This window comes from Bufo gargarizans, chromosome 2, assembly GCF_014858855.1.
Source record: "Bufo gargarizans isolate SCDJY-AF-19 chromosome 2, ASM1485885v1, whole genome shotgun sequence".
Taxonomy (NCBI): Eukaryota; Metazoa; Chordata; class Amphibia; order Anura; family Bufonidae; genus Bufo; species Bufo gargarizans.
The window spans coordinates 398372961-398399878 of NC_058081.1; the positions used below are offsets into that span (position 1 = coordinate 398372961).

Below are 26918 nucleotides of genomic sequence, written 5' to 3' on the forward strand. Positions count from 1 at the left end.
ACACCTCCCCTGTGTACAACTATCAGTGCCTAACAGCTATATATACACACTTACACAGAGAATGCTATAAATCACTGATAACACCTCCCCTGTGTACAACTATCAATGACCGACCGCTATCTATGTATACACACTTACACAGAAAATATCAATAACTGATAACACCTCCCCTGTGTACAACTATCAGTGACTGACAGCTATCTATGTAATCACACTTACACAGAGAATACTATCAATCACTGATAACACTTCCCTTGTGTACAACTATCAATGACTGACAGCTATCTATGTATACACACTTACACAGAGAATGCTATCAATCACTGATAACACCTCCCTTGTGTACAACTATCAATGACTGACAGCTATCTATGTATACACACTTACACAGAGAATGCTATAAATCACTGATAACACCTCCCCTGTGTACAAGTATCAGTGACTGACAGCTATCCATGTATACACACTTACACAGAGAATACTATCAATCACTGATAAAACCTCCCTTGTGTACAACTATCAGTAACTGACAGCTATCTATGTATACACACTTACACAGAGAATACTATCAATCGCTGATAACACCTCCCCCGTGTACAACTATCAGTGACTGATAGCTATCTATGTATACACACTTACACAGAGAATGCTGTTAATCACTGATAACACCTTTCCTGTGTACAACTATCAGTGACTAACAGCTATCTATGTACACACACCTAGGGTGCTTTAACACTTATGGAAATTTGAATGCACCTTACACAGAAAATGCTATTAATCACTGAATATTTTCTCACAAAACTATATATCAATTTGCTCAGTTTCTTTAGCTCTATAACATGCTGCCTGCAAAGTCCTCTTTTAATTTACCATTGGTGAAAATTGGAGTGTTGTATTCAATTTTCAGCTCTTATTACTTACTGTAGTGGTGGCACTTCACATTAATGACACCTTTTATTTGACTGCATGACATACTTTAAAATGGCTTTTATCTATTGGCATGAATGTACTAATATTGTGTTTATTAAAAGAAATTGTTTCCTTTTATTTTATCACAGCATTTTTTGACTACAAAGATGAGCCTGGATTTCCCAAACCACCATCATACAATGTGGCAACATCGCTCCCTAGTTATGATGAAGCAGAGAGGACTAAGGCAGAAGCCACAATACCCCTGGTTACTGGAAGAGTAAGTCTCATGTTCTAATCCTTTCTTGTACTGGCTCATAGTTTCTAGAATTCTGAATATCTGGAATCGTTATACAATACAATACTCCTATCAGATATTTGCTGCTTTGGTTGAATCAGCAAAATGCGGCGTGAATTTGTCATTGATATAGCCCAGTAGCACCACAGGTTCCAGGAGGCTCCTCCCTGCACAACATGGTTCGTGCAGAGGGGATCAGCCCTTGGTCTTTTTTTTGCCAGCGAAGCCAAGAGAACAGGAACAGATTTTCCATGTGCTCCACATGTTGAACTGAAGGTACTTAAAATTGGAAATTTACTTAAAGGGGTTGTCCTACCAATAATAGTCTACAGTTTTCAAACCAGAACCTGGATCTGAATACTTTTGTTATTGCATGTAATTAAAATTTTAGCATAGACACTGAGTTAGGCTACTTTCACACTATTGTTTCTATTTTCTGGTATTAAGATCCGTCATAGGATCTAAGTACCGGAGAAAAACGCTTCCATTTTGTCCCCATTCATTGTCAAGTGGGACAAAACTTAACTGAACAGAACGGAGTGCTGCAGAATGCATTCCTTTCCGTTTGGTTGCGTTCTCATTTTGGAGAGCAAACCGTAGCAAGCTGCAGTTTTCTTTCGGTCATAGGATGCGGAGCAAGACGGATCCATCATGACCCACAATTCAAGTCAATGGGGACTGAGTCGTTTAACTCTGATACAATAGAAAACAGATCTGTCCCCCATTGACTTTCAATGGAGTTCATGACTGATCCGTCTTGGCTATGATAAAGACAATACAACCAGATCAGTTTATTACGGATGCAGACGGTTGTATTATCAGCAACGGAAGCGATTTTACTGATCCCTGCCGGATCCAGTAAAAACACTAGTGTGAAAGTAGCCTTATTCAATAAAAGGTATCTGTATTGCACGACCTGCCGTTTCTTCTTTTTTCTTTCTTTGACCTGCTCACTGAGAAGGCCGCACATGCTCAGTTTGACCCTTCAACTGCATCCTGAGCTGTGATAGGCAGAGCATGGACACACCCCCTGAGCTGCAATACAAAAGACACTCCTCTTAAGCTGTCCATTTGATATAAATCTAGCAGAGCAATCTCTGGATCCATGTGAGGTACAGGACTGATTCAAGGTTTGCTAGAAAGAGATTGTCATGTACTATATGATTTTGATTATATTACTCATGGGATAACCCCTTTAAAACAATACTAACATGGAAGATATACTAATCCTAGACAGGCTGTCTAGATATCCACCAGATTTATCACAGGAGCTCAGGCTGGATGATAAATGTGGTCTAGGGACAGACACTTTTGGCAACTTTATACCAATGATTGGTTAGTTTACTTTGTAACAGAATTTTATTTGGGCAATGTCCCTTTCCCACAAAGCCATGCCCCTTTATGGCCATTTATGCCCCCCTTGTCAATTTCGGTTCAGTAAATGCTTCTAAAGCTTTAATCGCCAAATTGCAGCAAATTTTGTGACATTTACAAGCAGGTCTAGATGCATTCACATTAGTAAATATACGCAAATTGGCTTTAAAATCAGTCTATATTCTTTTGGGTAGGGCAAAAATAGGCATTAACGTCAATGTTTAATTATATGCCCTCTCTGTACAGTCAGAGTACATAGCAGTGAGGAGGCCTAATAGAAATATAGAAAATTTGGCATGTTGAATTTCAACATGATCCCCAATCCAGTTGTTCTTCCATAACCCACTCAAAAATACATGCCTTTTTGGCCAACTGTTATATCTCATGTGTTTGTCCGGCTTCAGGATTTTGTATCAGATTTAAACAAAAGGACACCCTCAGTAGCACTTTGTTCTTGAAACCCTTAAATGCCCAGATCATCCACGCCTCCCCTGTGGATTCCCCTATAGAGAGCACCTATACTCCAGTAGTGATGCAGCCTCCATTGCATGTTGAACATTTGTTGCACTCTTTTTCCCTTGAAATCTTCTGCGCTCCCTCAGCTCAGAGAAAGACTGGATACTTTTGATGATTTCTTTCCTCTATCACTGGAGGTATGACAAGTCCTTTTTTTACACATGGCATAATGCCTGCTAGTTCTGTAGAGCTTTTTATGTGTAGCTGTAGAGAATTCAGTGTCTTTTAGCCTGCAGCAGTGTTGGTTTAGTAACCCTATATAAGGACATAGTACTATATTCGTTAGTAAAAGTTGTAAAGATTGTCATTTTACTCTAAGGGTCCATTCACATGTCCGCATGTGTTTTGCGGATTCGCAAAACACGGACACCAACAATGTGCGTTCCGCACATCGCATGCACTCTCATAGAAAATGCCTTTTCTTGTCCGCAATTGCAGACAAAAATAGGACATGTTTTTTTTTTTTTTTTTTTGCGGATCCGGAAGTGCGGATGTGGACAGCACATTCCAGCCCCATTGAAAATGAATGGGTCCGCAAAATTGCGGACCCATTTTGCAGTCGTGTGAATGGACCCTTAGATGACAAGTGGTATACATCAGCTTTCTCAGACAATAAAGAGGTTGTATGGTTACTAGATAATAGCAAGGAAGAAAGCCTTTCTTATAATAGCATAATCCCAGGCTAAACTGGGGAATGGAGCTAGAAACTGCACAACTTTATCAAGATTGGCGTTTTATATATCAGTCTTTAGCTACTTTGCGCTGTAGTGAGATGCGCCTAATTTATTCAGAGGCAAACACATCAAATTACACTAAATTTGCTGGGTCACAGAAGGCCACTCTCCCTCACACTAAGCCCTTTTCAGAAATGTGGCAAGTTTGGTGTAAAAGTGCAAAAAGTTTCACATTTTTGGGTAGAAATAATGTGCACCAACATTGTGTGCACAAAAGTCCTAGAAATGATGTGGTAAATTCCCCTATGTGCTCCGTGGCAAATAATATAGTGTGCAAGCTGCAAGAATTAAGTTTAGCTGTCCTGGCCAAACCCCCCCCCTAAACAAATTGTCTAAATAGTTAACGTGTTGAGTTACCATTTGGCATAATTTTGTTGCATCTTGTAAAGTCACGGCAATTTTTGATAAGCCAAACCCCCGGAAAAAGTATCTAAAAAAAAAAAAAACCTTAACAAATGTGGGGTATGCTATGTTTGCCAGAATTTCAGCACATTTTGTTTAAAAACCTGCCCTAATGATCTTATTGGAATTTTTCGGCTGCTCACATAGTTTGTGCCAGCAAAATCGCTTGCTGCTTGAGGAGCAGATTATGATAGATTGCATTAATAGTCGCTCCTTCACCCCCTCATGATCACTGAACAAAAGTAATAGGGAGTGCAGAAAAATTTCCATATCTTTGATTGGCGCTTGTTATGGGCAGTTCAAAAGGAGAGTGGTTAAAGGGGTTCTCTGGGCTTTTAATAATGAAATATCCTCAGGACAGGTGATCAATATACGATCGGCAGGGGTCCAACACAAGGCACCCTGCCAATCAGCTGTATGAAGGGATGGCTCTGATATTGATGACTGATATCTGATATTGATAACTTGTCGTGAGGATAGGTCATCCGTATTAAAGGGGGTTGTCCGGGTTCAGAGCTGAACCCAGACATACCTCCATTTTCACCCAGGCAGCGCCCCTGAGTCTCCTGACGCTAAATCGCGCAGGGCAAAGGCATTTTTCTGGCGTTCCAGTGACGAACCGTGCTCTCCATGGGGCTGGTGACATCACCGGCACTGATGGGTGGGCTTTAGCGCTGCCCTAGCCTGTAAAAGCCACGAGGAGTGGTGAGGAGGATGAATATGAATGGCATGTCTAGTGCACCCGATAAATGATGCCACATGTGCCATTATCATAAACTGGTGTTGACATCTCCATTGGATCCCCATTTTGTTCTAATACATAACTTTTTATATGTGGCAGGATGACGATTTTGTGGCAAGGGATGATTTTGATGATGCAGACCAGCTCAGGATAGGAAACGATGGAATATTTATGCTCACGTTTTTTAGTAAGTATATTAATTAAAATGTAACCACCTTCTTCCTGTCCCCGAGTCCCCTCTCTGAATGGACTGACTCTCTACAGCTCCATTCAGACGGCACTCGGGGACCCCGTTCTTGCTGGGGGTCCCAGTGATTATACCCCAAGCCATCTGACATTTATCACCTATTCAGGGACTGTGACTTTGCAGCAGCCAGACATTAGCAGACTTGCATCCCAGAGATCCAGCACGACTGCTGTTTCACATCACATGCAACACTTAATTCAGGCGATTCTGCATCCAGGAGGCCCCGGATTGAAGCGTCAGTTGTGATGTGAAATGGCTGCTGGGCTAGATCTCTGGGGAGGAAGCCACTAATGTTTGACTGCTGCAAAGTGTTTTTTAATGGACTGATGTGAATATGGAGGAAAAAAATAATACAGATGGTGAGTGCTGAGCAATTTGTTCTCTATTTGGGCAATGAGCGCTGCATTAGTGTCTGTCTCCATTGGGGTTATCTAATACTAATAAGAATGTAGTGCTGATCTGCTCTTGTCTTCTAAAGACTGGGCACAGTACTGCAGCCTGTGATGGCTACCTGCAAACTGGTGTAGGTTTATGCACCAAAACATCATGTGTTTCCTACCATTTTTGGTGCAAATTTGATGCTGTTTTTCCACTGATCTTCCCCTTCCATTAAAAGGGGTGAAATCCGCACCTAAAATCGCAATCACAATTCACATGCTGCAGACTTCAAAATCCACATGGCAGGTCAATTTCTGCATGAAACAAAAAAGCGTAGTTTACATAACATTTGTCTAATCTCATACTTTGCTGGTACTGTATTACGCTGCGTTTTTTCTGTACGAGAATCCACACAGAAAAATCACATTTAATCTGCAATGTGTGCAGGTAGCCTAATGGTAACCCCCATGGACCCCATTATAGTGAGACTGATATGACTCATCCAGGCTTCCGATTTGTGTTCCTAGAGAATGGGGTCCCAGAGTGCCCTGCCTGAGTGGAATGGTAGTGGGCATGTTGGTCCACTGCTCCCTTCACTTCTATGGGACTGATGTAGGTGACATGTCAGCCCCATAGAAATAAATTTAGTGGTGGACTGGCATGCTCACTACTGCTCCATTCAGACAGAGGACTTTGAAACCCCCATTCTTGGGATCACTGGGAGTCCAAATGTATAGAGGTGATAAATGACGTTTGTTGGATAGTCCCTTTAATTACTAATATTTAAAGGGGTTTTGGGAATTAACAAGGATGAGGGTTTCCCCCAGAATCAGTGCCACACCCGCCATTGGCAGTGTCTGGTATTGTAGTTCAGCTGCTTTCTAGTGAATGGGTTGAACTACAATAGGACACAGCCCATGGACAGGTGTGCTAATTTTTCTGAAATAAAAAAGCAGCTCCTTAACCCTGTACACCCCCTTTAAGCAAACAAGGTAATAACATTGCTTATCATAAAACCTAATGTAACAAGTGTGCGTTTCTCTTTAACAGTGGCGTTCCTGTTTAACTGGATTGGATTCTTCCTCTCATTCTGTCTTACAACTTCAGCAGCAGGAAGGTATGGGGCCATTTCTGGATTTGGCCTCTCCTTGATTAAATGGATCTTAATTGTCCGAGTAAGTATTTTCTCATCCGATGGCTAAAGCCAAAGGACTGTTACCTGGAGTCACGTTAACAAATGCAGCACCTCATTGATAGTTGTCACAAGTTTACATAGAATATTCATCCCTGCTCTTCTGCCTTCTGGATTTTACTGATGACAGTTTTGGTGACACATCCAGAAGATAATTAACACGTTAATACATTGGCATTAAATTAACTTTCAGCCAATCATAGCTCACAGGTGTCATCCAGATATTTGGAGAATGGTAGATATAATTTCCTCTATGCAAATAAGGGGAAATAATAAACCCTTGAGTCACATCATTAGATGGATAAATATTTCAATCATATAAAGTAATTGGCTGACACAATAATCTCAATAGCATGTGTTTGCTCCATAAAGAAAGTGTTAGAACCACTACAGTAGCACGTGGTCTATGCTGCTGTCAGCCAACATTGTGTGGTCTGTGCAGTCAACCTTTAGGGCTCATGCACACAACCATTCTTGGTCCTCTAAGGGTACTTTCACACTAGCGTTTTTCTTTTCCGGCATAGAGTTCCGTCCTAGGGGCTCTATACTGGAAAAGAACTGATCAGTTTTATCCCTATGCATTTTGAATGGAGAGCAATCCATTCAGGATGTCTTCAGTTCAGTCTTTTTGACTGTTCAGGATGGCGATAATACCGCAGCATGCTACGGTTTTATCTCCAGCCCAAAAAACTGAACACTTGCCTGAATGCCGGCATTTTTTTCCATAGGAATGTACTAGTGCCGGATCCGGCATTCAAAATACCTTCATGCGCAGACCGGAAAAAATGTGGAAAAAAAAATAAATGCCAGATCTGTTTTTCCGGATGACACCGGAAAGACAGATCCGGCATTTCAATGCATTTGTAAGACGGATCAGGATCCTGATCAGTCTTACAAATGCAATCAGTTTTGCATACGTTTTGACGGATCTGCTTGCCAGATCACTCTGCCGCAAGTGTGAAAGTACCCTTAAACACGGCTCGTGTGTTGGCCGCATCTCCCATCATCATGTGAGTACAGTACAATAGACCCACAGTCAGATGGGAACTCGCTGGATCATAAAACACTTTGATGCGGTGAGTTTGGGTTAGAGTCGTCGCCATCGGAGATGCGGCTGGCCCTCGGGCTGTGTTTCCACGACCGAGCACGGTTGTATGCACAAGCCCTTATGTGTGAGGATCTATGCCGTGCAAGAGGGTGGTCTCTTGAGTGCTGTGTCCCCATTCATGGTGGATACTAATGGTGAGGCTAGTCCTAGGCTGCTGTTCCCAGTGCTGAAAGGGTTGGGCCCCCGGGTCCAAACAGTGACACCTTTGACTTTACCACACTGTATCACTGACAAAAATCTATAGTATAGAAAAGTACAAAAATGGCTATCACAGAGATTTCCAGCGCCAAACTTGAGCTATTTAAGGTCCCATCACTAACATACGAGTGCGCCTTATTACATCAGGATGCCATTACCATGCTGTTTACATCAATGATGCCTTTTGGATTATTTCATTTTGGTCCCCTGATGAACCATAGCAGGGTCACTGTAGGTGACGGCGAGGGCTTAGCCACCGAGGGGTGGGGTCGCCCTTTTCGGGGAGTGTACTCCACCTGTAGGCAGGGGTAGTGGATTGAAGGATTCATCAGGGAAAGATTTTCTCCACCCTCTCCGGACCTCACTTCTCGTTTATTGAAGCATCCAATCCCTCGGTCTCCAAAACTAAGTTTTTGCATCTGCAATTTCGTGGATAATCCTTCACCACGTCTAAAGTAAGGCTCTGCTTTTCAGTTGTGGCATAATACGCTATGAATTATTGTATACATTGTGGGGTATTATTTTATTACCAATGAAGTAAAAGTCAAGTTTTAGAAGAAAAGCCATTAGTTTACCACACTGTTATCAAAATCTGTATGTACAGATACAAGGCCTAAGAATAAACATTATATATGTCAGCGGACAGATGTATAACCTGTACTTTAGGCTGATTTCATCACCAGCATTACAGATCAAAGTTAACAGATTTAGCAGGGTGAATACTGAATGATTGCCTGTTGACAGACTGCAAAAAATCCAACATGGCAAGATTTTCTGTTTAAAGTGACCATCCAACTCATGGAAGACTGGGGTCGAACAGAACATTCTCCTGGTGTCCTCATCTTCATCTTTTCAGCTGCCTATCCACCAATTTCAGGGCTCCTCTTCAGCCTTCCAAGATGGCTGCACCGCTTGTGGAACTATCTGGAACTTACGGTGCATTTAGTTGCCTACGACACTTCCTGCTGCCCTCTGATTGGCCAGCCCTACTCATGTGAGCAGTGCTACCCAATCCAAGAACAAGGCTAAACCAGCAGAAAGTGGCTTGGGCTACCAGCATCAGCAGCGCTTCCATCTTGTATGACAGACATAGAGCCCAGGAATTGGGAGATATCTGCAACTGAAAGGATAAAAAAAAGGAGGACATTGGGTAAGTGTTCTATTCGTTCCCAGCTAATATGACTTTTTGTTCTCAAACTTAAGGGTAACTTTAATGGTTGTTTCTCATTCTAGTTAATCACCTGAAATGGTGGAAAGCTGGCTGTTGTAGACAAACTTTTTCCCCCCTACGCCTTTCTGTTTACAGCAATCTGCTTTCCTTTGTAATGGACTTGATATAATGGTCAGGTCTGACCTCTACTGGTGAAGTCAAGAATTGCATGGCGTCCTACTGTGCTTTAGTATGAGTACAATGTATGCGTATACATATATCCATATGTGCTAATAAGGAAAATCTTCTATTGAAAGTGTGTTATCCCTTGCGTCAAATGATGGCTACATGCTATGTTTATATTTTCCTACACAGTTTTCTACTTACTTTCCTGGATATTTTGATGGACAGTACTGGCTCTGGTGGGTGTTCCTGGTACTGGGTAAGTATGTAATGTTTGTTTTGCAGAAAATAAATCAGTCTAAGGCTACTTTCACATTTGTGGCACTGTGGTCCAGCCACCAGTTCCAGCAGAGAATGACGGGAAGCGGCCAGACACAAACGGCAGCACAAGAGAAGCAGTTTGTGTCTGACCGATTGTCTGCATATTTGCCGGGTGGAACTCTGCCAGATCCCATTATAGTTAATGGGGCTGGTGGGCTGGTTGATCTCTGCCAAAACAGCCTGTTGGAATCCATGCTGCAGATGTGAAACTTGTCTAAGGGTTTTGTCACACTTGCTGAATGACACCATCTTTTTGCAGTGCAGCCTATTATAGCCCAGCAAAATTGTGTGGGATTTACTGTGAATTTCCATGGTGTTGCGATGCTCTTTTTAGTTGCATTGCTGCTAGAGGTGGAACAAGTTCTTTTAGCTTGTTCCTTTTTCAGATGCCCTGCTGTCAAAACTACATTGTAAAACTATGACAGTTGGCTGTGCGAAAGCACCCATGACCATGCACACATTTCTCACTTGTTTTTGGAGTGGGGTCACAAATCTGCAGTAATTTTAGTCAGAATAATGCCAACATAAGCTGTGAACTAAATAAAATTGGTCGGTCTCACAATGCACTTAGTCATACACTTATTTTAAACTCATATCTCATCACTTTTTAATCACAAAATGAATGTGATTGTGCATTGTGAGACATCCACGTTTTATTTTATTTTATTGTATTGAATTATTTGGAAATTGCTATATTAGTGAGCAACCCTTTTTGTAGTTTTAGAATTTAAAATCCAAATAATGTGCCATCAAAAATAAGGTGTCTGGTTTTACCCATTTTTGCAGTTGATAATTTGATTGTGTCCTGTGTCCAAAAATGTACAGAAAGGGGTTTTGTCACTTCAGCAAATGGCATTTATTATGTAGAGACATTTAATACAAGGCACTTACTAATGTATTGTTGTTATCCATATTGCTTTCTTTGCTGGCTTGATTCATGTGTCCATCACATTATACACTGCTCGTTTCCATGGTCATGACCACACTGCAGTCCAGCAGCAGTGGCTGTGCTTGCACACTATGCCTAAAGAAGGGACAAGTTTAAAAAAAAGATGTGCACTGCTACTTATTGTTTATCAATTTCTGGCTTTGAAATAGTAATAATGCATGCCCAACTATCAGCTTGCTCAAGACTATGGCAGCTTCACTACTGACCTGTACTATATGGTCCACACCATGCTGATCCCTACACTATTATCATAATGATGGTGAAATACCTCTGGAGCCTTCAACAATATAGAGCTACTCACAGTGACTGGCATATTAGTTATGTTGCATAAAATATAATCTCACATACATACAATATTCCTTCCAGGTTTCCTCTTGTTTCTTAGAGGCTTCATTAATTATGCCAAGGTTCGAAAGATGCCAGAAAACTTCTCCACTCTTCCCAGAACCAGGGTTCTCTTTATTTATTAAAGGTAAGATATCAGAATGGTCTTATCCTGTAGTTAATAGTCAGACCCCTACAATCCAGACACTTATCACCTATCTTATGCATAGGTGATAATTCTGAGACAACCCCTTTAGCCCCTTCCTGACCTCTGATAGATTTTATAAAAAAAAAAAAATATATATATATATATATATATACAGTACAGACCAAAAGTTTGGACACACCTTCTCATTCAAAGAGTTTTCTTTATTTTCATGACTATGAAAATTGTAGATTCACACTGAAGGCATCAAAACTATGAATTAACACATGTGGAATTATATACATAACAAAAAAGTGTGAAACAACTGAACATATATCATATTCTAGGTTCTTCAAAGTAGCCACCTTTTGCTTTGATTTCTTCTTTGCACACTCTTGGCATTCTCTTGATGAGCTTCAAGAGGTAGTCACCTGAAATGGTCTTCCAACAGTCTTGAAGGAGTTCCCAGAGATGCTTAGCACTTGTTGGCCCTTTTGCCTTCACTCTGCGGTCCAGCTCACCCCAAACCATCTCGATTGGGTTCTTGTCCGGTGACTGTGGAGGCCAGGTCATCTGGCGCAGCACCCCATCACTCTCCTTCATGGTCAAATAGCCCTTACACAGCCTGGAGGTGCGTTTGGGGTCATTGTCCTGTTGAAAAATAAATGATGGTCCAACTAAACGCAAACCGGATGGAATAGCATGCCGCTGCAAGATGCTGTGGTAGCCATGCTGGTTCAGTATGCCTTCAATTTTGAATAAATCCCCAACAGTGTCACCAGCAAAGCACCCCCACACCATCACACCTCCTACTCCATGCTTCACAGTGGGAACCAGGCATGTAGAGTCCATCCGTTCACCTTTTCTGCGTCGCACAAAGACACGGTGGTTGTAACCAAAGATCTCAAATTTGGACTCATCAGACCAAAGCACAGATTTCCACTGGTCTAATGTCCATTCCTTGTGTTCTTTAGCCCAAACAAGTCTCTTCTGCTTGTTACCTGTCCTTAGCAGTGGTTTCCTAGCAGATATTCTACCATGAAGACCTGATTCACACAGTCTCCTCTTTAACAGTTGTTCTAGAGATGTGTCTGCTGCTAGAACTCTGTGTGGCATTGACCTGGTCTCTAATCTGAGCTGCTGTTAACCTGCGATTTCTGAGGCTGGTGACTCGGATGAACTTATCCTCCGCAGCAGAGGTGACTCTTGGTCTTCCTTTCCTGGGGCGGTCCGCATGTGAGCCAGTTTCTTTGTAGCGCTTGATGGTTTTTGTGACTGCACTTGGGGACACTTTCAAAGTTTTCCCAATTTTTCAGACAGACTGACTGACCGACCTTCATTTCTTAAAGTAATGATGGCCACTCGTTTTTCTTTACTTAGCTGTTTTGATGCCTTCAGTGTGAATCTACAGTTTTCAATAGTCATGAAAATAAAGAAAACTCTTTGAATGAGAAGGTGTGTCCAAACTTTTGGTCTGTACTGTATGTATATATGTATGTGTATGTGTATGTGTGTGTGTGTGTGTGTGTGTGTGTGTGTGTGTGTGTATATATATATATATATATAATATATATATATATATAATATATATAGTCATAATCTAGGGTATGGTAGGTGCGCGTCCCACCGCTGGTACCCGCACCTATATCGTGAACGTAGACCCTCAAGGTGGTGGCTGGAGGACTCCGGTCCAGCCACCACCAAGCCGGCTCCCCATAGAAGGGAGTGGGAGCGTACCGTACATGCATGGCCCCCCGCCCCCATTCATTTCTATAGGGGCGACGGAAATAGCCTTCACTTGCTGGGTTCCGTTCTCTGTATAAGAAGATAATGGGGGTATATCCTAGCGATATGCCTCCATTGTCCATGATGAGACAAACGCTTTAATCTCCCCCCCCCCCCCCAAAAAGTGAGCAAAAAGTACACACTCCAAAGCCCCACAAAAAAAAATGAGCCTTCACACTACTCCATAGACGGAAATATAGAAGTCAAAATATATTGAAAGTCAAAATATAAAGTTTAAATATTAAAACAAGAAAAACTATATAAATGTGTTATCTCTGTAACCATACTGACCTGGAGAATGAAGTTAACAGCTCCCACTACATTAAATGCAATAGTAAGGCTAGGTCTACACAACGACATGTGGGCATAGGGCACAACTACATGGCGATATTTTGTTGCACCAATGTCGCACGGCAATTTTTATAATGATAGTCTATGATGTCGCACTGCGACGCGACAGTCACAGAAAAATCAATTTTGAATGGTTTTTTTGCGACTGTCACGTCAGTCGTCGCAGTGTGACACCATAGACTATCATTATAAAAATTGTCGCGCGACATTGGTGCAACAAAATGTTGCGCAACAAATGTTGTGTAGACCTAGCCTAAATGGTGCCCTTGTCTCGCAGAAAACAATCCCACGGAAAAAAAAAAAAGTTATAGCTCCAGGAAGGCAGGGAGTAAAAAAAACAAAAATGGAAAATCACAGGGCATTGAAGCAAACTTCATCCACTGCAGACCTGGTCAAGAGATTCTGCTATTGTTCAGAGCAAATACCAGAATGGGGAGGAAATGTTCTTTGAGTGATCTTGACAGTGCAATAATTGCTGGTACTATACAGACTGGTTTCAGCATCTCAGAAACTAGTGACCGCATGGGATTTTCATGCTCTGAAGCAAAACAAAAACATTATGTGAGCACCAGATCCCAGGGAGGAGATCACTTTGTAAATAAGACAAGTTGCCTGGTTTCTTCTGCAGATGGTTTAAAATTTGGTGGAAATCTCTGTTGCAGATTCCATTAAAATGCTTGGCAAAATAGCACAACGTGCTGCACTAGTTTGTCTAGTAAAATGCCAGGCTTCATAACCGAAACCTGGGGCACCCTATTATAGTCTGTTTTACAGTGAGTTCAGAGATCCAAGAATAAGATGGAATTAAAGAGTTTACGAAGTGTCATTAAATACATAAAACAGAAAAACAACCCACATACATAGTAAAAAAACAATCACTCTGACCTGTGTTCACTGGGTCGACTCCTGTCGACCGTCCTAGCAGTGCACAGGCCCATAGCCGACACACAGTCATGGTGAAATGTCTTGTAACTAGGGCTGCTGCTATCGACTATTTTGGTAATTCAGCATTCTATCGATTAATCTGACGATTAATCAAGTACTCTAATAACGAAAAAACTAATTAAAAGAATGTTGTTCTTTATAAAAACTAATCAGCCCCCCATGCCATCAGCTTGTGAAATGTGAAAACGTAAAGATATGTTGTAGCCTTCAAGAAACCCTGTCAAACATGTCAGCATTTCATGAACTGTTTCATAACTTAACGTAGAAGACAATCAAGAGGAACAACTTCATCTCTACCCGAAGCTTCATAGCATCTTGGTGGTCAGATGGATTACATATGTATTGTTTGATGGCCTGGCATGTTGACGCTCACCGAGGAGGTTGCCCTTGGCATTGAGATGAAGACCACATTAAAGAAGACACTATATTGCCATGTCCTTAGATATTACGGATATGATGGATGGACAGATTTAGAGAGCCAATCCTTCTTATACCATGGCACTAAGGCATAAGCTGTGGAGCAGCATAATGCCTGGTAGATGCCAGCTACCACAATAAGCTGCATAACCCGCATACCGCTGTAAACTATTATGGAGCCCTGATCCCACATGTACAACAGAAAGCCAGGGCATAAAGTGCCACCTAGAAGGCTCGCCCTTTCCTCTGCACCATCCTGTCATCCTTCCCGTGCCTGCACATGGTACCAGCAGTGGCTGGCATTACTTGGTACACAACCCCTGCTCCCCAGGCTCCTCATTTTTTCCTGATTCTGCTTGAATTTAGGATCTGCTGGCTCCTTGCCCGCCACTCCGATCTAACCTGCCCGCATCCGTGCCCCTGCCATGCGTCCACAGTCGGTCCTTCTACTCATGGATCTCCCCCTTGATCTGCTCGGACGGCCAGTTCAGTGTGCCCTTGGCTTCCCGCAGTGCCCTCTTATGTTCCTCCCGGATCCAGGTGAGGCGACCCCTGTCTTCTTCATTCTGCAGCCCAGGACCAAAGGGGGTGAGCTGCGGGGGCTGCTAGAAAAAAACACTCCACTCAGCAGCTTGGGGGAGCCGGGGAGGAAGAAGGCCCCGAAACACAAGGCGATGAAGCTGCTGAACACCAAAAGGAGCACAAACTTCTCAGTCAGCCGAAATACTGAGAGCTTCCATTCCGTGGGCCCAACCAGTGCAAACCATAAACTTATCCAGGGGCCAGTTAGCCCCCTGCTCCACTACCCTTCCCCAGCGGGGACACACTGAAAGGCAGCAGACTGCCGACCGGCATGGCAGCTGGACGCGCGCACAAAGTTTCCCTTAGCGGAGTGCGGAACGGGCCGGCGGGTGACCACGGAGCGGTGAGTAATAGCAAGCGCTTCACTCCCGCTCCGTGGTCACATGACACAAACGAATCCTCGTTTTAAAAAAAATTGTCGAATTACTTCATTCAATTGCGTAATAGTTTCAGCCCTACTTCGAACATCTGTCTTTACGGATGGTCCATCTGAGCTTAAAGCTCTTTGCTACATGACCTAACATTTATACCTTCTGCCCCTTAAGATGTTTCCCAGAGTGCACTACGCATGTCCTCTGAGTTCCTCATTCAGGTATGTGGCCTGGTGGTCTTCTGACACATAACATTAAAGGACCCCTTTACATGGGCTGACAATTGAACAGATTATCACTAATGAGCGTTACTAGTAAAGTTCGTTAACGATGATCTGGCGGTTTAAATACACCGCTGATTAACCGATGAACAAACGAAAGACTTGTTCATCAGGTAATTGGATATTTTGTGCAGCACAAAAGATCGTTTCCCAGTGGCAGATCATGCTGTGTAAACACGACCTGCTTCCGGGAAACAACAAGACAGTATGAGGAAGAGCAATGGCATTAGGGATCACTCCTCCCCATACTCTGGAGGAGCTCACTACATGTAAATGCATCGGTCTCCTCCGCTAGCGATCAGCAGAATGTTGAGAAGCAACGCTTCCTTCCTGACAATCTGCTAGATCGTCTTCCTGTGTAAAGGGACCTTTAAGACTTTGTATGTGCTACATAGTTAACTAACTCACTACATTAAACAATAATTAAAGGGAAAGAACCACCTTAAAATTGCCATTCTAATACATGGTCACTGGGGTCCATCCGGTGTAATTTATTCGATTCACATGATGGATCCAGCCCTGCTGTTTTTGTTTTTCATTTTTCTGTTCCTAGAATGAAACAGAAAATCAGAAACTACTAGTGCACATGTGAAAGTAGCCTTAAACACTTAAAAGATGTGTTTGTCCTTGGACACGTGCTGAATATGCTGAATATACATGGATCTTTGACATTAATTATATTTAATGGACATTCTGAGAGGGAATCAAAAAACACCAAAGGGCACAATCTCCGATTCAGTGAAACCTCTCTTAAAGACCACCTCTTTGAAACCACTCCTTGTAAAGATGTTAAATTTTTCACAAACTAAGCCTACTTTCACATCTGCATCATTGCTATACGGTTTTGAAATCCGGCAGGGGATCTCAAAACCACAGCAAAATGCTTCCGTCTTAATAATACAACCGGCTGCAGCATCCGACATCATTGACTTGCATGGCTTTTGGTACTGGATCTGGCTTGTTCAGTTTCCCATGCCGCACACAAAAGCGCTGCTTGCGGCGATTGTGTCCGGCATGGGAACAAAACAAACAGGAACGGAAAGAGTTCTGGTCCACTCCGTTCCGGTTTGTTAAATTTTGTCCCCATTTACAATGAATGGGGACAAAACGGAAGCGTTGTGCTGTGGTTTTGAGAGCCTGTGCCGGATTTCAGACCTGGATAGCTAAACGCAGATGTGAAAGTAGTCTAAGCATACTGTCCTTCTTTAAGAGGACTGCCCCAGAAGACCTTTGGGTTGTCATCTCAGAAAGATTTCATTGTCTGTATCTAACATGTTTTGTCTGATCTACAATAGAAATGTAATAATTCATTGTGGGACATTTTATTATTTTTTTTTCTCAAAGGGTTTGTCTCACTTCAGCAAATAGCATTTATTATGTAAATTATGTTAGTACAAGCCAATTACTACTGTATTCCTATTGTCCATATTGTCTCCTTTGCTGGCTGAATTCATTTATCCCCTACGCCCATGACAGCAACCTTGAGAGACCGCCTCCATCCAGGACAGGAAACGGGAAACCCCTGTGGAGAGCTTTAAAGCAGGGACCTTGCCCCTATAGCACCAGTTTTTTTTCTGTTTCCTGTCCTATGGATAGGACAGTCTGTGGAATGCAAAGGTTAAGGCTACAGGAGCCCCTGACTTGGTGTGCATATAGGGGTTACCTGGTGCGGCATAAGTCTCCACTAGGAGCCGCTTAGGAAGACTGGGCAATCCTTCTAGGTCCTGGACTAGTGTTGGGCGGACATTCCTGGGCAGTCTGAGAGGGTTCCTGGCGCGGCGTGCGTGTATGTACCGGAAGTCGCATGTTGGGACTTCCGGTATTTGGAACGTATGCATTCTGAGGTGGAATGCATACTGGAAGCCGGAAGGCTTCCGGTTTTGGCAGCATGGGAACGCCGTCAGGGACCAGGGCTTGGGGTTTTTAAACCCTGTACTTTCTAAAGCGTGCTGCCAGAAGGATCCCAGCCAGCCTGAGTGTGTGTGTGTGTGTGCATGCCCTAAATGGAAAACACTCTCATTATCTGGTGTTATGGAAGAAGAGAGTAATCAGCACTCTGATGCCATGAAGACAGACTGGTATTCCTGGTGGGGTAGGGGAGTTTGGTCCCCATCCTTTTGCTTTCTTCTAGCGTGTAATGGGGCTTATTCTCTTGTTTGTTATGAAATACCAAAGAGGGCCCTAGAAAAGCTATGCCTAAGACTAAAGGAAAGGTGTGTGCAGTATGCAAGAAAAAACTTGCTCCCTCCTGGTCCAAATTACTGTCAGCATTGTGTGAACAAAGTAGTTGAGGATTAAGAAGTTGAGGATGAATCCCCTTCCCTGCTTCAGAGTATCAAGGACATTGTTAAATCTGAAGTCTCAGATTCTATGAAAGCGTTTAAAAAATGCCTCCCTGCCTCTGCAATGGGCAAACAGAGTCACGTTAATGTGATCTCAGATTTAGAATCCTCTGATTAAAAACGAACAGGGAGAGGTCCTGGGTGATTTAAGTTCTTCCTCGGCTGAAGAATCCTCCAGTAGACCCCTATTTTCCCGAGAGGATACGGATTCCTTACTTAAAGCGATCAGAGCCACAATGAAAATAGATGAGACTAGGGAGCAGAAGTCGGTCTAAGACATTATGTTTGGGGACTTGGGACATAAGCATCCTAGGGTCTACCCATTAAATGATAATATTAACTATCTAAGAGTGGATGAAGCCTGATTAAAAAGTTTTAAGTGTAAAGAAGAAATATCCCTTCAATGGTAAATCCTATAGGCCTCCAAAATTAGACGCCCCGCTAGCCAAATTCTCAAAAAGAGCTGTCTTACCGTTTGAAGACCTTGGTACATGAAATAATCCGATGGAAAAAAGGGCAGAGGTCTATCTCAAGAAAGTGTGGGAGGCTTCTACCCAGGCCCTATTATCATGTTGCAATTCATGCAGATTTTCAAAAAATCCTCAGGGTTGCAGAAGAAGGTCAAATAACTCATCTACAATACAGAGCTCTTACTTTTGGCATATGCCAGGCCCCCAGACTTTTCACAAAGTTAATGGCAGAGGTGATAGCCCACATAAGAGAAAAATACATTTTAATTATTCCCTATTTAGACGATCTCTTGGTGGTAGCAGAATTAGTAAATCAGTAAATCTTCTCGTTTTTTTTAGAAGTGATAAAAATTCTTCAAAGGCTCAGTTGGCAGTTAAGTTGGGGAAAAATCAAATATGGTCCACTCTCAGAACTGTGTCTTCCTGGGATTAATCCTGGACTCTGTACAACAGCGATGTATCCTCCCTCATCACAAGATATCTCGCCTAGGGCAGGACATTCAGGCTCTGGTAGCCTCAAAGAGACAAACCATCAGACGGCATGTCTGTCTTAGGCAGGATGACCTCAACAATCCCAGCTGTCAGTTGGTCCCATTTTTATTCCAGGATGCTTTAGTGGCAAATCCTGAAGGAATGGAAGGATTCATTGTCCCCTCTGGATGTACCTCTTTCCCCTCACTCCTCAAGTATTACAGTCCCTAACCTGGTGGCAGGATCCTGCAAACTTATCTTGGGGGTTTCCATAGGATCTACAAGAAGAGATAATGACTACCACCGACTCCAGTCCCACCGGGTGGGGGGTATTTTGTCAATGGGCAGTCTGCAGGGAGTCTGGAGTCTAGGGGACAGTCAGGATTCACAAAATGTGAGAGAATTAAGAGCTGTTTTTCTAGCCCTGAAGGGGCTTCTACCCAAGCTTACAGGAAAAGGGGTAAAAATCTTTTTGGACAATACTACCATAGTATCCTACCTGAAGAGGCAGGGGGGTACCAAATCAGAAGATCTAATGGCCTTAACAGTGGAAATCTTTTCTCTGATTATGCCTCTTGTTCCCTTTTATCATTGCGGTGCACCTAAAAGGATCAGAAAAAAAGGTGGCAGATTTTTTAAGCAGAAACCACCTAGACCAAGGAGAGTCTTGCCTGAATCAAGAGCTCTTTGATCAAATTGTCCAGCTTTGGGGTCATCCCCGGGTAGATTTGTTTGCTACCATGCAGAACAGCAAATGCAAACGTTTCTTTTCCCTAAACCCAAACGATCTTCCTTTAGGGCTAGACGCTTTTTCTCTTCCGTGGCTGTATCATTTTCTGTACGCTTTTCCTCTGCTAAGACTACTCCCGAGAGTGTTACAGAAGCTGAGGCAGGAACAGACAAGGCTTATTCTCATTGCCCCTTTCTGGCCAAGGAGGACCTGGTTCACTTGGCTGAGAAAGCTGTCCCTCACAGATCCCTGGATTCTTCCGTTAAGACAGGACCTTTTATTTTAGGGGTCGGTATTTCATCCGGAAGTGAAAAGCCTTCATCTAGCAGCTTAGTTTTTGAGAGGAAGATCTTAAAACATAGGGGCTTGTCAGATGAGGTTATTTCAACCCTTTTATCCTGCAGGAAAACAGTAACCTCTTCCATTTACCTTTATAATTCGGAAAGCTTTCTTAAACGTCTCTAATGTCCATATTGATCCTATAGGTCCTCGACCTATGTCTAGGGTTCTGGATTTTCTACAAGAAGTCCTAAAGAAAAACGTAAGACCTAGCACTCTTAAAGTCCAAGTTTCTGCCTTTTTTGACTCCCCTATTGCAAATCATCCCTGGATTAGGCGTTTTTTGGGGGGACGTTAGTAGGATTAAACTCTTGAATAAATCTTCAGTTCCCCCGTGGGATCTAAATTTAGTCTTGTCTAGGATGATGGAGCCTCCTTTCGGACCCTTACAGGATTTTTCTGTTAGAATTCTATCCTTTAAGACAGCCTGCCTTGTTGCTATTACATCAGCAAGGAGAGTTGGAGAGATTTCTGCTTTCTTGGCATCTCCTCCCTATACTAATATTCTGGAGGATAGACTTCTAATTAGACCAGATCCTTTGTTCCTTCCCAAGGTGGTTTCACAGTTTCATAGATCTCAAGACTTCCTTCTTTCCTTATGTCAATCCCCGAAAACTGAGAAAGAAAGGATGCTCCATTCCCCATACGTCAGGGGGTGCCTCTCTGAATATTTGAAAGTTACTAGTCACTTGAGAATATCTTCTAGGCTGTTTGTGCAGTTTGGAGGAAGGAGTAAGGCAGAACATGTAGAACAAAAAATAGAAGATGTCCCATTCTTGTCCGCAGACACGGACAAGAAAAGGGATTTCTATTATAGTGCTGGTTATGTGCGGTCTGCAAAATGCAGAACGCACATGGCCGATGTGCGTGTTTTGCGGATCCGCAATTTTTAACCAGTTGTGGATGTGTAAATGGACCCTAAATATGGAGTTGGGCTAATTTTGTGGCTGTAACAGACGGCATTCTTTCATGGAGGCTTTCTACAAGTAAGACTCTGTGGACATTTGTGTCCATTGAGCCCCAAGAGCATTTGTAGGATCAGACACTTATTTGATGTTTGATGAGAAGGTCTAACTTAGTCATGCATCTAATTTATCCCAAAGGTGTTCAATATATTTAAGGTTTGACTCTGCATAGGCTACTTGGGTTGCTCCACACCAAACTCCTCAAACCATGTCTTTATGGACCTCGCTTTGTGCACAGGGGCACAGTCTTGCTGGAACAGAAGAAGGCTGTCTCCAAGTTGAAAACAACAATTGTTTAAAATGTTTCCCTTCACTGGAAATAAAATGTCTAGACTAAAAACTGACAAAGCTTTATACAGGGTGACCCACAAAAAAGGAGCCCGCCTCCAATATCTCCAAATCAAACTGCCTAATAGTAAATCTGTGTTAGTTGTCCATAGCAACCAATCAGTTGCCCATAGCAAACAATCATTTTGAAAAGTGTTTTTAGGCTTGTTTCCTGACACAGTGCTTGTGCTGATATCTTCTATAGGCAACTTTGTGGAGAGTAATGCACCAGAGGAAAGGTGATCTATACGCGCCACACATTTTAGTGGTCTTGCTCATTGAGTCAGCGTGGTCTACAGCTTTGGCTTGTAGATGCCTTCACTTCACCATTTATAGCACTTACAGATGACTTTCAAAAACGGACTTTCGGCATCCTAAAATCACTTAGCTCATCAGTATTACCAATACTAATACCAGTCTATGGGTATTTCATTGCTGCGTGCTTGCATTTTTTGCACTTGTTTTCAATGAACGCAGGTAAAACATGTACATGTCCCATTTGGTCATATAGTTATGATCTTCATCCTGATTTGACTTGAGGCAATTCTTAACTTTTTGTTAAACACAAAGAAGAAATTGAGCCCAAAATGTGACAATAAACTCTGAAGATGTAGTGGGTGCAAGCTCAAGGCGACCCGCCTCCAAGGACTCAGGATGGCAGCAGAAGAGAAACAGCACTTGAATCATAATTTGCGTTCATTCACCCATGTTTCAGCTTCTCAATGCAGCCATTTTTAAGCAATGAATGAATGTCAGCGCCAAACTGTATCAATAGCCCATCTAATTCATCCAACGATTAATGTGTGTTAAAATAAAATACATAGAAAAAAAATATGATATTGATATGGTATCAATAAAACTAAAGATTTTCCCACAAAAAATTAGCCCCCACACAGCCGTGTAGACATAACTATAAAAAAAAGTTGGGGGGGGGGGGGTTAGAATATGGGCATGTAAAAAAATAAAATAAAAAATTCAAAGTTTTTTTTAATTTCTTTTCAGTATTAGAACATAAAAAAACTACACATGTGTGGAAACGTAATTAGGGATGGACAGGTCAGTTCACTCACTGGGTCAGTACAATTACAACTATGGATGAGCGAATTTACTTTGGATGAAACATCCAAAGTTGATTCACATAAAACTTTGTTTCAATACTGTATAGAGCAAGTGCTCCATACAGTATTAGAATGTATTGACTCAGATGAGCCGAAGTTATTACTTCTAAGTGGTACCTTGGAACCGAACCCGAGTTCGGGAAATTGTTTTTTACAGTACAAATTAATGAAGTTATTAATTTATGAAGTAAAAACTTTCGGCTCATCAGAGCCAATACATTCTAATACTGTACGGAGCGGTCGCTCCGTACATTATTGACATGAAGTTTTATGCGAAGCAATTAGCTCATCCCTAGTTGTAATTGTACTGACCCAGAGACTGAAGGTCACAGGTCAGTTTTGCCACATAGGGAAAGCTGTAGGGACAAGACCAGTACAACTATGTCAGAATGGCAATTTTGTTTCTAATTCCGCTGCATTTGGAATGTATTTTTCACTTCCCACTACATAGTATGCAGTATTAAATGGTGGCATTATAAAGTACAACTTGTCCCGCAAAAAACAAGCCCTCCTTCAGCTATGTGAATGGAAAAATGAAAAAGTTATGGCTCCAAGAAGACGGGGAAGAAAAATTAAAGCGCAAAAATCGCTGGTATCCAAGTGGCTAAACTGTGCTCAGCACTCTTTAGCTCAAAATATTAAAGGAACCCTTCTAGTAACTTGGAACATTTTGTCCTATGTTATGTGACTTCACTTATGTCAGCCATGATGCCAGGTGACACATACCCTTCACTACGCCATATGTGCTCTGCATAAGGGGAAGTGGATGCTATTATTGGTGTGACTCTATATGCGTTTTTCATTGCAGTGTTTTTATCCCTGCCTTCCTGCCTCTACAGAAATCCCACGCCTACTGACGGACGGCAATGGCACCTGCAGGAAGAGCGTTCCAACCATCAAAGAGAGAAAAAATATCTGCTGTATAAAGAAATGAAAGAAGTCCTTTAAAATAACTAAACATCCATAGGCAATGTTACTGTCCAAAGGAAGAAGAAGATTAGCATTTCCTTTTGTTTTTAGGTGTAAACTTTGAATAGTTTTTGCAGAATTTTGTTGTTATTCTTCTGGAATCATTAGTGGCTACTGTTTAAATCAAAGCTATTGCAATCAAGTTTGTGAAGTACTAATAAAGCCTTATATATTGTTTGTAAAATACCGGGAGAACATTGACCTGCACTCCTTCTGCCAGCAGAGGGCAGTCTAACTCTGTCTTGTTTTTCCATAGTCTTCATTCAACTGCCGTAGAGATGTTTTTCGTGTATTGTATTGTGTTCTGCTTTGGGAAGTATAAAAGGCCTTAGACATTGACATATAGTTCTTAATTTTGCAGTGCAATTTCTAGATTACACTAGATTTGTTTTTTGCAAATGAAGAATATTAGGAATTAAGACACACTATTCCTAGATCTCCATATAGGCATTCACATTAAATTGTTACCTGTCATTTCAGCACAGTGGACTAACCATATGCAACCTTTCAATTTGCTACTTGGCACGCCAGATATCATGAGAGGTTTCAAACTCGTGAATGTTTTACAAATGGTGGCCTCTGTTGTATACAGGTACAGTTTAAATGTGGGGCTATTAAACCCAAGATGAGCTACTGAAATTCTGCGAGTCCCGCATGAATCATTGTCAACTCAAGATATGTCTTTATTGATACGTTCTTGTTTCTTTAGTTCATGACCGTGCGAGTGAACTAACAATAGCTCCGTTATAGACCTCAAATAAAGAATTGTTTTCTTAAAGGGAGTTTAGTCTGTTAAAAAAAAATAGTGGCTATATGTGCAGAGATTGTAAATATCTACTTGCATATATTGGAAGACATGCACAGATGTAGCAAATGTTAATTCGGCACTTACAGCTAAAATACACAGTTGCAGCAAACTTTAATATAACTTTTCAACAGCTTTTGCTGTGTTAATTGTTGAATTAAAGCAGCGGTCTAGGCCTGATGTACTTACCATATATATATATATATCATGCTCCATTTTATGATTTGCAGCATGTTTTCAGATAACATTAGTAGAGAATGCACTGGTCGTTTTTACCACTGCAAGGCTGGAATCACACCTGTACTTTTTGGTGCCATTTTTTGAGTCAAGCTTGGGGGTGAATACAAAAGAGACGCTTATCGGTCTTCTTTAGTAATTTCTTTTTGGATCAACTTCTGGCTTTGGCTCAGAAAACTCCGGCTATTGTGATTCAGCGTGATATAAGAAAGGAAATAGACAACTGCTGCATGTAATATTTAGCTAAGAGGAAGTTCCCAATTGTTTGCTTTTGTCTATAGTGCACCCAATGAATCATTTTTCTTTTATGTCAATGGCAACTGATGACTTGTGGAACATATGATAAAACTGGATGAACTGAAAGTAGCCAGTGGGCTGCACTATGATAGCCCAAAAGCTTGACTATTCAAACTGGAATCTAATCCATACAAATGTTTTAATAAGAATCATGCTGAAAAACCATACAAGTGGAAACCCCTTACAAGAGTACATATTTAATGAGGAAATCCAGCAAAAATGATCTCATGACATGTCATATGGAGAAATATATGGCCTTGGGCCTCCACTAATTTCTGGAAAGAAATAGTTGTCACCACTAGAGCAACCAGTTCCTTTATATAGTGTTGCCATGAGAGCTTTCCAGTGATGCAACAAGAGGTTTGGCTCTTCTGGATTTGGAGGATGTCTGAGCTCTAAGATGCTACTGATGTGATCTGATAGGTCTCCATGACTTGTCAGAAGATCACTTCCAGGTTGGTTTCTCCTTTAAGTATAAATGATCCTTTTCTAATCTTCTCTGGTAATAAGATGTTACAAATGCCACTGTCAATTTGCATATTAATATATGGTTGAAGCACCCATGGTTAGAGAACCAATATTCTTGAATTTATGGTATCTCATGTCTATAATGCTAACTGTATTGATGGATGTGCTTTCTCGAATACTGGTTCTTCTGTATTTTCCAAGACCTACATGTTAAAATTAGATGTTTAAGTTATCAAGTAACTTATTGTGTAGAAAAGCCATGACTTTGCAGTTCTAGTCAGCAAATTATTTTCAGCCAAAAAATGGAGGTAGACTGTTGAATGAATGTGATACTACAAATGTATGGTATTATATGGCAGTCGCCAACAGAAAAAGATAGCATCTCTACTCAAGGTACACTCTGCTGTCCTTGGCTTTAGTCGGCACATTGGGACCTGACATACCCAATCAACCTGGGAAATAACTAGCTGGATGTACTTTTTATTTAACATGGGGTCCAGCTGTCTATTATCGATTGGGTGGGTGATACATTACCTACATGTACTTTCATGTGCTTTTAAAGTCTGTAAGCAAAGCATTGCATTGCATTTTGTGTAGACTGATATGCACCTTTATTTGCCATGAGGCAATTCACTTTAAAATTTTACTATGTTAAAAGTGTAAATATAGCAGAACATTAATAAATGTCACTTATGTAGCAGTTCTCTGTGTACACTTATTAATGTGTTTGAGTGAATGGGCCGTCATCTGAGGCAAAACATGCTTTTCATTTCTGACATTTTCTCAACTTGTATGCCCTTCAATTAAATTAGATATACTGAGTGAGTAAGCCTTGTGGGAAAATCAGAGCTAGTTGGTGCATGCTGCCATTTTCTCGATACGGACCTTGATGGTTTGTGCAGAAAATTGTACATGTGAATTTGACCCATAGTGGGTCATTGTTCAGTATAGGTGTTTTATCTGCCTGCTAGTTTGGAACAAGTGTGTCCTTGTTGCATTTGATAAACATAGAAATAATTTGTATCCTTTCACACAGTGCCGTTTTTACATGTTTTTCTCCCCTTGCCTAAGGGTACTTTCACGCTAGCATTATTCTTTTCCGGTATTGAGTTCCGTCCTAGGGGCTCAATACCGGAAAATAACTGATCAGTTTTATCCTAATGCATTCTGAATGGAGAGCAATCCGTTCAGGATGGACCAGGATGTCTTCAGTTCAGTCTTTTTGACCTTTCAGGACGGCGATAATACTGCAGCATGCTGCGGTTTTATCTCCGTCCAAAATTTCGGAACACTTGCCTGAATGCCGGATCCGCCATTTTTTCCCCATTGAAATGCATTCATGCCGGATCCAGCCCAGAGTGTTCCAGCAAAACGGATCAAGCATTGCGGTCTGCGCAAGCTCAGACTGCAAAAAATGTGAAAATGCATTAATGCCCCGAGTGTTCCGGAAAAACGTCATATTTTTATTTTTTTTTTCA

At 41.7% G+C, this 26918-nt stretch overlaps 1 protein-coding gene across 2 annotated transcripts in view; it reads left to right on the forward strand.

Moving 5' to 3' along the window:
- NDFIP1 (Nedd4 family interacting protein 1) overlaps positions 1 to 26140 on the forward strand; it is a 79322-nt gene extending 53182 nt beyond the window's left edge. Inside the window, exons 3-8 of one of the 2 annotated variants that reach the window (XM_044280851.1) lie at positions 1059 to 1189; positions 5075 to 5162; positions 6651 to 6775; positions 9624 to 9690; positions 11068 to 11173; positions 23473 to 26140. In XM_044280851.1, the coding sequence (XP_044136786.1) occupies positions 1059 to 1189; positions 5075 to 5162; positions 6651 to 6775; positions 9624 to 9690; positions 11068 to 11171 (515 nt within the window). In that variant the 3' untranslated portion in view covers positions 11172 to 11173; positions 23473 to 26140. The remainder of the gene's footprint in view (positions 1 to 1058; positions 1190 to 5074; positions 5163 to 6650; positions 6776 to 9623; positions 9691 to 11067; positions 11174 to 23472) is intronic. The other variant, XM_044280850.1, reaches the window with a different exon arrangement.
- The last annotated feature ends 778 nt before the right edge of the window (positions 26141 to 26918 follow it).